At 40.1% G+C, this 14,155-nt stretch overlaps 1 protein-coding gene across 1 annotated transcript in view; it reads right to left on the reverse strand.

Annotated features, from left to right (window-relative positions):
* Nucleotides 1–227: 227 nt before the first annotated feature.
* Smchd1 (structural maintenance of chromosomes flexible hinge domain containing 1) overlaps nt 228–14,155 on the reverse strand; it is a 137,201-nt gene continuing 123,273 nt past the window's right edge. The window contains exons 46-48 of the mRNA XM_075956462.1: nt 12,590–12,748; nt 11,922–12,036; nt 228–1,087 (exon numbers count right to left, since the gene is read on the reverse strand). Coding sequence (XP_075812577.1) covers nt 1,060–1,087; nt 11,922–12,036; nt 12,590–12,748 — 302 coding nt within the window. The 3' untranslated portion in view covers nt 228–1,059. The remainder of the gene's footprint in view (nt 1,088–11,921; nt 12,037–12,589; nt 12,749–14,155) is intronic.

Here is a 14,155-nt window from a genome sequence, read left to right on the forward strand (position 1 = left end):
ATGACAGAGAGAAACGCCTTGGATCTTGATCTTCTGGTTTTGAAATATCAAGTATTAGGATTACAGGAGTGCTCCTCCACAGCCAGGAAGCCAGTCTTCATGGTAACTGATTCTATTATTGCTGTTTTATTTCTTTCTTCAACATATTGAGTCCAACAACACAGAGGAGCTGTGCCAATACCTCTTACTAAGGTAGCTTATACAGAAGAAATAAAGGAAAACACTAATTTGGGAAGAGAAATGACTGTTTATTAACCTTGCTGCATAATCAAAAAGGATTAAAAAACATACATTTCCTGGGACAGAAAACTGTACCAAAAGTATTCCTTACAAAATAACATCACAGACCAAAAGTCTTGAACTTACGGAGACACACACAGCATGTTAGTTTGGGTTAATACACAATTAAATGTTTATACAACAGCTTGCTAACAAACTCATATTGCATTCATGTATATTTTCTTTAACCTCTTAAAAATAGCAGTAAAAAATTAGAAAATAATGTAAATGAAGAATTAAAGCTGAATCTATAGCTCTAGTATTAATAAATTCAAATATTATAAAAATTGTGCACCTTACTCAGAGCCAGTATACAATCTTCAGGCTCTCCTATCACCCTCTATTCATTTTCCATGTAAAGTCCCAGACACCTGCACTTCCTCCATTTTAATGCAGATTCAACTTTCCACACATATTTACAATTAAATATCTAGCTCTAGAACTTTCCTTACACAAAAGGACAAAATGTGTTTGTTAAATAAGTTCACAAAGAAGCAATAAAAAAGGTTATTTTTAAGAAACAGTTCTCATACAGCCATGATTGCGCTGAGAAACAGGAGGTTTACACATCTTCAGGGTGATAAATGCTTCTGTGCCAGCTTGGCCATCTGTGGTTAAGAATGTACACTTGCAAGCTAACACCCAAAGGACATGATGGCTGGACTCGTTCCAGTAAATCTGTACAGCCCAATGGGACTCTGTCACTGAACAGCTGCTTCCAGGCCCATCTGGAGGAACAGGAAATTCTTGCTAGGATTCTTTTACTATCTTCAGGAACGCTCAGTTTGGTACATCACCTTTTGGTCTTCTGAAAGAGATAAAGAAGCAAGGTACTCTTAGTGAGCTCACTGTCTTTATTCCCCACCTCCTTTCATGCATCTGCTTTAGTTACAATCCTGGCTGAAGCAGAAAAACAAAAACCATGATTTATATACCAGTGACTTACTCTCCTAAATTCCTTGGTCATCTCAGAATGCTTAGATATCACACGGAATTATGCTCTAATTCTGATCCCTAGTATAAACAATTAATACAATCTTTAATTATGTAGTAATCACACATATCTATATGCATGCAAACAATCAGTAGTGTATGCTATGTCTATAGATACATGAACAATCTGAATTCCAGTTCTCTGAGCAGTACAATCTGAGATAAAAACTGTACATTATTTACTACCTGACTGTTCAAGAACTGGCTGGGGATGCAGGTGAGTGCGGAGAGGTTTGCCTCGTGTGTGTGAGGCCATGGCCAGAGTGCCCAATGGCCTCAGCTGCTCTCCGACCACCCCAGCTCTCACGTACACAACGAGTGCCTTGGTATGTATGTGTTTTTATGCAGATACAACTGAATACCAAATTTTCTAATGACGGTACCTCGAAACAGAGGTAAACATTTTAAAAAATGCTAACTTATGATTGCAAAAGTATCTACATTTCTGTGTTTTAGCGTGCATGCCTGAGTTACATGTGTGCATCACATGCACACAGGATCACAGAGATCAGGAGAGGTGTCTAATTCCCTGAAACTGGAGTTACAGACAATGGTGAGCCATCATGTCATGCTCTCAAGAACAAGTGCTCCTGACCACCAAGCCCTTTACTGAATGACGAAACCCTATCTCAAGTATAAACTAGGAGTCATGTTCTTTCACATTAACACCCTTTAAACTCAGACACCTCTGTAGTGATATTCCATTTGTATTTTAATAAACAAAGCTTGCCTGGGGATCAGGAGAGTAAAACAGCCGCAGTGGTCAGCCTTACAGACCAGGCAGTGGTGACACACCCTTTAATCCCAGTAGCCACACTAGTTTGTCACAGAAACAGGGTGGTGCACGCCTTTAATCCAAGCCCTAGGGAGGATTATAAAATGGGAGGAGACAGCGCTCACACAAAGTCTCATTCTGAGATCCTGGAGGCAGGACTGTCATTTCAGACTGAGGTAGAGCTAAGAGTCAGCGGTTGACTGTTTTGCTTTTCTGACCTTCAAGTTGTTTTCTTTATTAAAACACAAATGAAATATCACTACACACCCTCAAATACCACGGTTAAGTTATAGTTCTGTAATGTTTCATAGAATATAAAGTGTTTTTTTCCAGCCAATAACATGCTGGGGCTGACAAAACACGATATGGGATTTTTGTTAAATTAGCATGACAAGTAAAAAATTTACAAATACACAAATCCAATTTGCTATTTGAATACTATTAAGGTTATTTCGGGCCAGCAGGTAACATGACAACTTGAGCTTGGTCCCCAGGGTTGGCACCGTGGAAGGCAGCTGAACCGCTGCAAACCACTCTCTGACGTGCATAAGCGAACCATGGAGTTCAAGGAAACAAAACGAATTTCTAAATACTTAGCTTCAAACACTCTCACACTGACAAAAATGGAAAGGACAGGCTGAGGGCAGGATACAAAGTCACTAATCAGTCATTTAGACAATTTTTCCTTGTGTCTTGTTTAACAAAAGACACAAGGATGCAAAGGGAGGAGCTTCCACCACTGCCTTTAACCCTAGCACCACTGCGTTAAACAAGGACGGCTAATTTTCTATATGAGCTTCTTCCTACATATTAAAGGCCATATTGGCAAATGTAGTTCTTTAAAAATGTTTTTCTCGATGCAAACATTTATATCTTCCCTTGAGATCATATACATTCACGGTGCCGCCTCTTTGCATCTTCTATCAGTCACTGTGCTGGGTGCTCGAAGGGTCTGTGTTCTTCCATTCCTCCCTGGGAAACCACTTTATACACCACATACACACTTCCTTTTCTTTTTTTCTTTCTTTTTTTCTTTCTTTTTTTGAATTTTCGAGACAGGGTTTCTCCATAGCTTTTTTTTTTTTTTTTTTTTTTTCGAGACAAGGTTTCTCTGTGGCTTTGAAGCCTGTCCTGGAACTAGCTCTGTAGACCAGGCTGGTCTCGAACTCACAGAGATCCCCCTGCCTCTGCCTCCCGAGTGCTGGGATTAAAGGCGTGCACCACCACTGCCCGGCACACACTTCCTTTTCTTTGCCATTTTCTTCTTTCGGGGCTTCTAGTAGTCTGAATTAATTTTCGGTGTCTCCTAACTCTTCATATTTCCCTACTTATCACTGAAGCTTTTAGATTTTAGTCCTTTTACTGTGACCTCTTTCTATAAAGGTACCCTGGTCATTCCCATCTCCTACTTTGTAATCCTGTTTTGTTTTGTTGTTGTTGTTTTTTAATTTCTTTTGGTTTTTCAAGGCAGAGTTTCTCTGTGTAGTCCTGGCTGTCTGGAACTCGCTCTGTAGACCAAGCCTGTCCTTGAACTCATGGAGATCCTCCTGCCTCTACCTGTGCTGGGATTAAGGCCAGTCACCACTGCCCAGCATGACCATGGGGGCTGTTTTTTGAGTTATTTTTCTGCTCATGTTGTCGGCTTCTCTCCCATAGCGACTCTGGATTGTATTTACACTTAAGAAAAAGGACTGCTGTTGGCTTAGACTTCGTCTGCTGCCATAAAAACCAAATTGTTTCCCCACTCAGTAGCTTCTGGGTGAGAACTGGAAGCGACACAGGCAGAGCAGGGTGGCGGGGCTGTGGCTTGGCTTTCACCGTGGTGAAGAGTCAATCACCAACAGCTGGTTTCTAGAGGAAACATCAGACGGTCTCTGGTCTCTCAGCAGCTGCCCCGGGGCACCACACCACTATCTAACTGGCGGCCCCGCCCGCTTACGCACGAGACAGAGAACAAGCTATCCCAGCGTCACCAGTGCCGTCCAGCTGCTGCTCCGTCTTCTCAGCCTCTTCCCGTTATCCCTCGTGGCTGGACCACTTTTGTGAGGAGCTCTGTCAAACTCTTTCCCATTCCTAAGCTACTTTCTGATCCCTGGCCTCTAGAATATTCCCCCCTTGCCTCTCGTGCTGTTACTTTCAGGAAGCTTTCCTTGAATTTAGGCAGTATAAAGACAGTTTCAGGCATGGAAGGGATTCACTCTTTTTTGGCACATTTTTTCCTAAGGAAGTTATGACAGATAAAGCCAGAACCAAGACATTCAACACAGGAGTAATCTTCCCAAGATACAGCATGGCAGGAAGCCCACAGCTACTAGCACTAGCTTGGGAGGAATATGATGTGATCAAGATATACAGTGAAAGAAACAAAAGAGACAACTGAAAGCCAGAAAAATCAGCATATAGGAAGTCTAAGTAACAAACAGAATAAAATTTAGAAGGACTTTAAGAATGACGGAGCACAGAGATTTATTTCCATCTGATGTTTGGGACCGGTGGCCTATGTAGAGGTCATGACATCACAATCACACAGCTGACAAAATCTGCTTAGCTCTATCTAAAGCTGTTAAAGACAGAGTCCACTGTTATTTCATCTGTTAGATTTACTTATTTTAAGTATCTTGTTTACATGTATGTATGTGTCCTCATGTGCATACATGGTGGCTGTGGAGGACAGCAGACACTGGATCCCCAGGAGCTGGAGCCACAGAATGTTGTGAGCTGCCACATGGGTTCTTTATAAGAACAAGGGCTCTTAACTGCTGAGGCGTCTCTTCAGCCCCAGAAGGTCATTTTAAAAAAAGGAGAGGCTAGAGAGTAGGATCAATGTTTAAAAAATGTGCTGTTATTTGCAGAGGACCTGGGTTTTGTTCCCAGTACCCTGTGGTGGCTCACAGCCATCTGTAAACTCTAATCCCAGGGCATCTGACTTTCTCTTTGGGTCTCTGAGGGTAACCAGGCAACCATGTGGTGCACATACACACAGGTATGCAGGCAAGGTCACTCATACAAAATTCAATAAAACTTAAAAAAAGGGAGGCCAGCCGGGCGGTGGTGGCGCACGCCTTTAATCCCAGCACTCGGGAGGCAGAGGCAGGCGGATCTCTGTGAGTTCGAGACCAGCCTGGTCTACAGAGCTAGTTCCAGGACAGGCTCCAAAACCACAGAGAAACCCTGTCTCGAAAAACCAAAAAAAAAAAAAAAAAAAAAAAAAAAAAAGGGAGGCCACAATAGGATGACACTTAGAGGCTGCATCTCAGGGATGAAATGGGAAAGACGCACAAGCCCATGACTCAGTACTGTAAGCTCCTTCTAGAGCTCTACTGCTCAACATAGACGCTGTACTTGCAATGTAATCAGTTGTAGCTCAGATTAGGTAGCCTGTGAATTTCAAAAGACTTTGCATGAAAACAAAATGTAAATAGTTCATTAATAATTTTAACACTGAATCAAGGCATGGTGGTGGCATGCCTTTAATTCCAGCATATAGGGCAGAGGTGGGCGAGATCTCTGTGAGTTTGCAGACAGCATGGTCTGCACAGTTAAGTTATAGGACAGCCTTGTCTACATAGTGAGACCTCAAAAACTAAAATTTTCTTTACAATGTTTACATGTTTAAACAGTATTTTAGATACATATGTGGCTTATGCTACTTAGTACACTGTAAGTCTAAACCTTTAATTTTTATTCATGTATGACTTTGGTTGAAGGTAATACACTATTCTAACTATGACTACTAACAACTAGTAAACAATTTTAAACCTTATCTCTTCTAGATTATTGTAAAATCTTGTGGGGAAAATGAGATAAGGATCTCTCATTTAATAGTATTCTGGACTGGCCTCTGGTGAGAAAATTGGGAACTGTTAAAGTTATTAAGGAATTAAAGAGGTCCCCCTCCATACACACTAAAGAATAGAAAACACAATTACAACAGAGAAAGTTAGGTCTTTGTATGATTACATAATGCATATCTTTAAAATGGAACAATTAAATTTGGGATAATCAACTGGGATTGACATACTATTAATTATCATTTTGATAATCCTTGCTGTCATTTTGATAATTCTTGTTATCTCTTAAAAAGTTGTTTGGGGCCAAGTGGTGGTAGCACATGCCTTTAACCCCAGCACCTGGGAGGCAGAGGCAGGTAGATCAAGAGACAGTTCCAGGATAGGTTACAAAGATCCAGAGAAACCCTGTCTTGAAAAAACAAAAAAGTTATTCGGTATGCGTGCCAAGATACAGGCCTTAGAAAAACTTGATAAAACAGGTCACTGACATATTCAAATCCAGACAGGAATTTAAAGGAGAACCAATTTCAGCATTGTTGCAGCATAAAGATAGAGAGGAACAGCTTAAGATTTTCAAACAACCAACCTTCATAAATCCAGAAACCTTACAGAAACTGCCAAATGATAGAGGCTCTGTAAGAGCTGAATGGACTCCTGTGGCAATGTTAGCTTTAAGGAGATTAAAGGAAGTGATAGTCTCATATAGTATGCATTCACCTTGTGTGAAGCAGATGTTAAACTCATGGTCAACCTGTAATAGAATTATCCCTCAACACTGGAGAGATTTGGTTACAGCAGTCTTGGAGCCTGATCCACAATTACCATGGAGGACCTGATTCAAAGAAGAAGTTAAGAACACTGAATGATGGAGTAGAACTAGAGGTATGGAAGTCTCCCGAAATCAACTTCTTGGAGAAGATTAGTCTAATATAGAGAGGCAATCATGGCTTTGTGCTGTGCAGAAGCTCTGAATGCTTGTGACAGAACTGAAGAAGGAAAGAAGATTGAATCATTAACTAAAGTCATACAGGGCCCCAAAGAAATCTTCACAGATTTCTTACAAAGACTGACATCAGTAAACATAATGATACCAAAATCAGAAGCTAGATAGAATAATAATTAAATCTCTGACTTTTAAAATGCTAATTCTCAATGCAAAAGGATAATTAGGCCTTTAAAGGCAAGATCAGTGGCCTTGGAAGAGTGGATGTGAGGTATGCTGAATCTCATGACCATGATGATGCTTAGATAGGAGAGGTGATTTCCAGAGGGTTAAGGAAAAATTGAAATATCAAGGGTTTCAACTGTGGCAAACAAGGTCATCTTAAAAGGGACTGTAAACAGGGTGTTCCCAGAAACGAAGTTATTTCTAAGCATAATCCAAACAGAATGCCTCTCCCTTCCGGATTAAGCAGGTGTGACATAGGCAGGCAATGGACTAATGAATGTAGATCAACAAGACCATTCAAGGTAACCCTTTGCCGTTGGGAAACTCCTTGAAGGGCCTCTTGAAGGCCCCCACACCAAATCAAGTTCAGTTGTTTCCTGTCATCCTGGACAAGTCTTCCCAGAGCAATTAAAGAACCTAATGTCTATTGTAGGAAACCATACTTCTCTGGATGACAGAAGAGAGAACAAAAAATTCAGGAGAAAGCATAAAGTGAATATTTTGGTAAACTTCTATAAATGAACAAAGACCAAAATTAAAAAATACAAATAAATGACATTGTCATTGACGGTCTGGTAGGCACAGGTGCAGATGTAACAATAATTGCACCAGAATTCTGCCATCCAAATTGACCTCTTCAGGAGGTAAATGTTCAGTTTTTAGGGATTGGAACTCTCCAATCAGGTAAAAGAGAGCACGAGATGGGTTGAATATATAGGGCCAGAAGAATAGAGAGAAAAATTAAAGCCATATGTAGCTAACATAGCAATGAATTTCTGGGGACGTGATTTGTTACAGCAAATTATATCATGAAATTAATGGTCATATAGCATAGACATGAAATTAATGGTCATATATAGAGTACTAATTCTAGAAAAAGGCTTTATCTACCTTTCTGTATATGATTTCAGGTTTGAGTCTCTATCAGTTTTCTGTGGTGAACTATGCCCACACTTAACAGTGACTCTGAAGTTTCCAAAAGAAGAATGGAATCCCACAATGACAATTCGCCCAGACCTGTAACACCACTAAGCTGAAAAACACCACTGAAAGATCAGCTTTGTTCAATGCAATGCCTATCAAAATCCAAGCAAAATTCTTAAAAGACCACGAAAGAACGGTATTCAACTTCATATGGAAAAGCAAAAACCCCAGGATAGCCAAAACAATCCTGTACAACAAAGGAACTTCTGAAGGCATCACAATCCCTGACTTCAAACTCTACTACAGAGCTACAGTACTGAAAACAGCCTGGTATTGGCATAAGAATAGACAGGAGGACCAATGGAACCGGATAGAAGACCCGGATATCAATTCACACATCTTGGAAGACCTGGTCTTTGATAAAAAAAAGCAAAAAAAATATCAAATGGAAAAAAGAAAGCATATTTAACAAGTGGTGCTGGCATAAATGGATATCAACATATAGAATAATGAAAATAGACCCATATCTATCACCATGCACAAAACTCAAGTTCAAATGGATCAGAGACCTCAACATAGAGCCAGCCACACTGAACCTTATAGAAGAGAAAGTGGGAAGTACACTTGAATGCATTGGCACAGGGAACCGCTTCCTAAATATAACCCCAGCAGCACAGACACTGAGAGAAACAATTAATAAATGGAACCTCCTGAAACTGAAAAGCTTCTGTAAAGCAAAGGACACGGTCAACAAGACAAAACAACAGCCTACAGAACGGGAAAAGATCTTCACTAACCTCACATCAGTCAGAGGTCTGATCTCCAAAATATACAAAGAACTCAAGAAACTGAGCACCAAATGATCACATAATCAAAAAAAAAAAAAAAAAAAAAGAGTAGAGACCTAAACAGAGAACTCTCAACAGAGGAATCTAAAATGGCTGAAAGACACTTAAGGAAATATTCAATATCCTTAGTCATCAGAGAAATGTAAATCAAAACAACTCTGAGATTCCACCTTACATCTGTAAGAATGGCCAAGATCAAAAACACTGATGACAACTTATGCTGGAGAGGTTGTGGGGAAAAGGGAACACTTCTGTATTGCTGGTGGGAATGCAAGCTGGCACAACTCCTTTGATGTCAGTGTAGCAATTTCTCAGAAAATTAGGAAACAAGCTTCCTCAAGACCTAGTAATATCACTTTGGGTATATATATGGACATATGCTCAACTATGTTCATTGAAGCTTTGTTTGTCATAGCCAGAGCCTGGAAACTACCTAAATGCCCCTCGACCAAAGAATGGATAAGAAAACTGTAGTACATTTACACAATGGAGTACTACACACCAGGAAAAAATAACATCTTGAATTTTGTAGGAAAATGGAAGGAGCTAGAAAACATTATTTTGAGTGAGGTAACCCAGACACAGAAAGACAATTATCACATGTACTCACTCATAGGTGGTTTTTAAACATAAAGCAAAGAAAGCCAGCCTACAAACCACAATCCCAGAGAACTTAGACAACAATGAGGACACTAAGAGAGACTTACATAGATCTACATGGGAAGTAGAAAGTATAAAATGACAAGATCTCTTGAGTAAATTGGGAGCATGGGGACCTTGGGGGAGGATTGAAGGGGGAAGAGGAGAGGCAGGGAGGGGAGCAGAGGAAAATGTAAAGCTCAATAAATATCAATAAAAAAATGTGTGTATGTGTATATATATAGAAAGAAAGATCAGCTTTGGACTACAAACTGCTCAGAGCAACCTCGAGTTGGCTAGCTGAGATGATCCAGCCTTCAGACTACTCTAGCCAGGACGTGAGACAAACTCTGTACCTTCCCATACAAAGAGACTGAATAATAAATGATACAGCTACCTTTCCCAGGATTGGACAATTAGCCCCAATTTTTCTTTTCAGAATGTGCTAAAGATGTTGTTGCCCCAAGACAGCAGGAAGTAATTTAAGAACATGACACCCACATTCCCAAAAGGTGAGGCTGGTGACTTTTGGTCTTTTATTGGGTTATGGATATTTGTCATTGTTACTGGTAATGGTCAGGAAAAAAAGCTAAGCAAAGGAGGTAAGATTCAGGGTTCTTATTTGGAATAAAAATAGGAGGCTACAGATATGATAGGATAAAAGGGCAGATTACTCAATCTACTTGAAAAAGAAAAAAGGAAAGATATAGATAGAAGATAAAAAGGCAGATTACTGAATCTACTTTCAAAAGCAACTACTAGTTTTAAATACTTCACATTGGATTGGAATTTTGTATATTGTATACAAATTTGAGATTAGATTTTTAGAACATACATTTCTAGTCTTGTTCAAGATACTATACCTATACAGTTCATTTAACAATGTAATGCAAATTTCTAGTAGTCATTGAAAGTTATTATTATCAACTATTTAGGATAATAAGGAAGTGCAGGTTAAGTCACCTATTACAAATAAACTTATAGTCATATTAGCTATGCTTTCAAAGTCAAACAGAAATATTTTAAATAGAAATGTTATCACTTCAGAGAGCTACAGCGTATGGCATCTAAGATGTTTTAATAACATTTTTTTAAATAACAATGAGACATGTCTGCTCCTGGCAGCACTGACCTACTTTAGAGAGGATGATGGGCACTGGGTAAACTCCACATGGAGTTTAATTTCTTTGTGGCAAAAGTAAGCCACTGGGCAAGAAAGTGCCCTTGCCTTGATTGCTGATGGTATGCTTACAAACCGCACAGCAGGGCACAAAGGAGAGTGACTCCAAAGCCTTGCCAAGGCGGAACAGTCTTTCAAAAATCCTGCTTCACAGAAAAGTCTGTCAAATATTCTAGGCCGGTAGGCCAAAGATGGATGCCCACAATGTTGCAGAGGAACCTTGGGTGACTGTCCATGCAGTCAGCTGTTTTTGTCATTTCTCACATTTTTTGGAAGTTGCTGGCTCATACTTCCTGCTTACTCAGTTAATATTATTTCCTTCTTGGGTCTCTAAGGGAGTAGAAGACTAGAAAGTTATAGTCTTCCTTGTTTACAGACTCAGATAATTGAGTATTTTCTCTGAATTTGTTGAATGCATATGGACTAGACATTGTTGATATAATTATTGCCTGTATATATTGTATATAGTTATATTTCTTGAACATAGTTTTTCTTATATTAGCTATAGTCTTCTTTTTAAATTTTAGACATAAAGGGGAAATACAGTGACTGATATTTGTTTCCGTTTTAACAAATAAAGCTTGTCTGAAGATCAGCGTGTAGAGTTAAGTCACTTGAGACCAAGCAGTGGTCACTCATACCTTTAATCCCATTATTCGATAGTCCCATGCCTTTAAACCTAGCACTAGGGAGGTGGAGACAGGGAGGGATATGGCTGGGTGGAGAAAGGAAAGTAAGGCAGGATGAGCCAAGAGCTCAGTGCAGTCTGAGAGGACAGTCTGAGGACAGGATTGCCCCTTCAGTCTGAGCATTCGTACAGGTAAAAGGTCTCCCTAGTGGCTGTCCACACTGCTTCTCTGATCCTTCAGTTTTCACCCCTTAATATCTGATTCCCTGTTTTATTTATTAAGACCAGTTAGAATTCATGCTGCACATACTACTATTTTAAAAATTGGTGATTCCATAATAGAGTGCAGTATACGGAAACTCACTCCAAATATAAAAGCAACTTCATTCTCTAGTGACTTTCAATAACAGAAAAACACGTAACATTTCCAAACAGTCTAAGAGAATACAATGATTCTGTGACTTAATAATACAGAAATACCATGTGTTGTGCCCTGGTGACACTGATCAAAACTGGGAGGAGCTCACACACCAGGCAAGCCCTTTATTACTGAGTTATCACCCCAAACCTGCTTTTGTTTTTAAAATACAAATCTTACCTCAGGAAATTTAGAAATAAACCTACAATGATTTGAAAGTACAACAACACAGGGTTTTGATAAACTAATCAATGGTAATTGGGTCACAATATGCTCACCTATTCTGTCTGGTGGATTCTCTTCTCATTCTTTTTGTAGGAATTGGACACTCCGTCAACTCAATTTTTGGTGAGTGACAAAATGAGTCATTACACTTCCATGCAGGAGACATACCTGTAAGAAAAGGTAACAAACTGGAGAACAGGAAAAGCAAACATATACAGTAACTTATGAAAAGCAACGAACAATACCAAGAATCTCCTAACAAATATCAACTAGAGCCATCTGGAATTAGGGGCCTACAACTGGGGAATTCCTCCATCAGATTGGCCTGCAGGCATGTCTGTAGGGCACTGTCTTGGTGTGGAAGAACCCAGGCCACTGTGGGTGGTGTCACCCCTAAGGAGTCCTATGTTATAGAAGAAAGTTAAACTAGCCATGGGAAGCAAGATGGTCGGAAGTGTTTCTCCATGGCCTCTCTTTCCCCAGCTTTCCTGGATGACTGGTTGTAAGATGGGAGCTGAAATAAACCCTTTCCTTCCCAATTTGCCTTTGGTCATGTGTTTACCACAGCTACAGAAACCTTAACTCAGACACTATTCCTGAGAGAATAGTCTTAAGCATTTATCAGAGAGCGCGGTGGTTCTGAACCATTTGCAGTCTTTCCTTTCACGGTGGACTCGTCATCTACTGTCAAACATGAAGGTAACAGAAAGTAAACATATACCGAGCTTTTGCTCTATTAGTTTCAGACTCTTTTCCTGTTCATCAAGTTCTTGTTTCTTCTTCTTCATATCAGGAGTGTGAAGGTACTGTAACTGATTGCTCAAATCCTTGTTCACAGTGTTCAGCTTGCACACAGCAGTGCGGTACTGCTGAATAAGATCTGCAAAGAAGCAGATATTTAAATAAAAAGCTAATTGTCACAACAAATCCATGTTTTAGAAAAAAGAACAGCATCACTGAGTAACCCATGAGCAATGCCTTTTAAAAAAAAAAACAAACAAGTATAGTAGAGACAACACCTGATAGTTACATTTTAATTTTCTTTGACTGAATTTATTTCTGGATCAGGAATGAATTTTCAATTACCACTCTCTTTTTATTTCATTTTTTGTAGTTCTGGGGCTAGAACCCAGGACCTTGAACATATTAGACAAATGCCACCCCACCGAATCACAACCCAAGATACTTAGAGTTTTCTATATGAAAGTGCTTGGACATTTTTACATGCGGGCTGACACAAAGCATTCAATATTATTCAACACAGACAGTCAGAGAAGATATGAAAGAGGAAGAACACTCAATTGTACTGCCCAAAATCACTACTCCCTGACTTGTAATAAAACACAGTATTAACTGCTGCTGCACAGACAGTAAGCCCTCATGCACGTTCTCAGTACACCAGAGGAAGAAAGAGAAGAGGGAGCAAGTGAACCGAGCCACTATTTCAACCAACAGGCCATTTACACACTTGCTAAAGCATGTGGCTTTCAGAGCATTTACTCTGTACAAAACTCCTTTTACTCAGCTTTGAGACTATTATTGCCTATCTGTATGACTTACTAGATATTAAATAATGCAGAGATTATATTCTATACCCTGTCCAGTTTTAAGTGGCTACAGTTTAGATGGTTCTAGAATCACTTTTCCCATTGCTTAGCCTCGTACATACAGTGTCTAAGGTGTTTCTTTTCTTATCTGAGGTTTTAAAACTATGTGTGAGCCATATCTGATGACCAATTACTAATCCCAGCATTCATGAGGATTTAAGGTTTTTTTGTATGTAAAAGTGTGATTTTCGTCAGGCATTGGTGGCATATGCCTTTAATCCCAGCACTCGGGAGGCAGAGGGAGGCAGGTGTATCTCTGTGAGTTCCAGGACAGTCAGGGCTACACAGTGAAACCCTGTCTCGAAAAACCTAAAATAAAATAAAAATTACCTTCCTCTGGCCCGCCTGACGCCTCGAGGCCCCAGACGGGCACTATGACGAGGAGCAAATGTCTGGTGGAGAAATGGGAGGGAAGCACAGTGGTTCGTGTGCTGTGGAGAGAGCTGGAACTACAGAGGTGAAGGCAGGGAGAAATGGTGACATCCAGGCCTGGGCTGCAGAGGGCCATGTCTGGATCCGTGGTCCTGCTGGGTTCTGTGTTGATATGTGTCCCTTTTACCACCAGGGACCATGTGAAGCATGTGTGTTGAAATCTGAAGGCCAAGCTGAGCTGGCCCTGCCTTTTGCTGGCCCTGGGAAATCTGGCCCCATCCCTCATCATGGACACGAGCCTGATGGCT

Source organism: Microtus pennsylvanicus, chromosome 22, assembly GCF_037038515.1.
Source record: "Microtus pennsylvanicus isolate mMicPen1 chromosome 22, mMicPen1.hap1, whole genome shotgun sequence".
Classification (NCBI taxonomy): Eukaryota; Metazoa; Chordata; class Mammalia; order Rodentia; family Cricetidae; genus Microtus; species Microtus pennsylvanicus.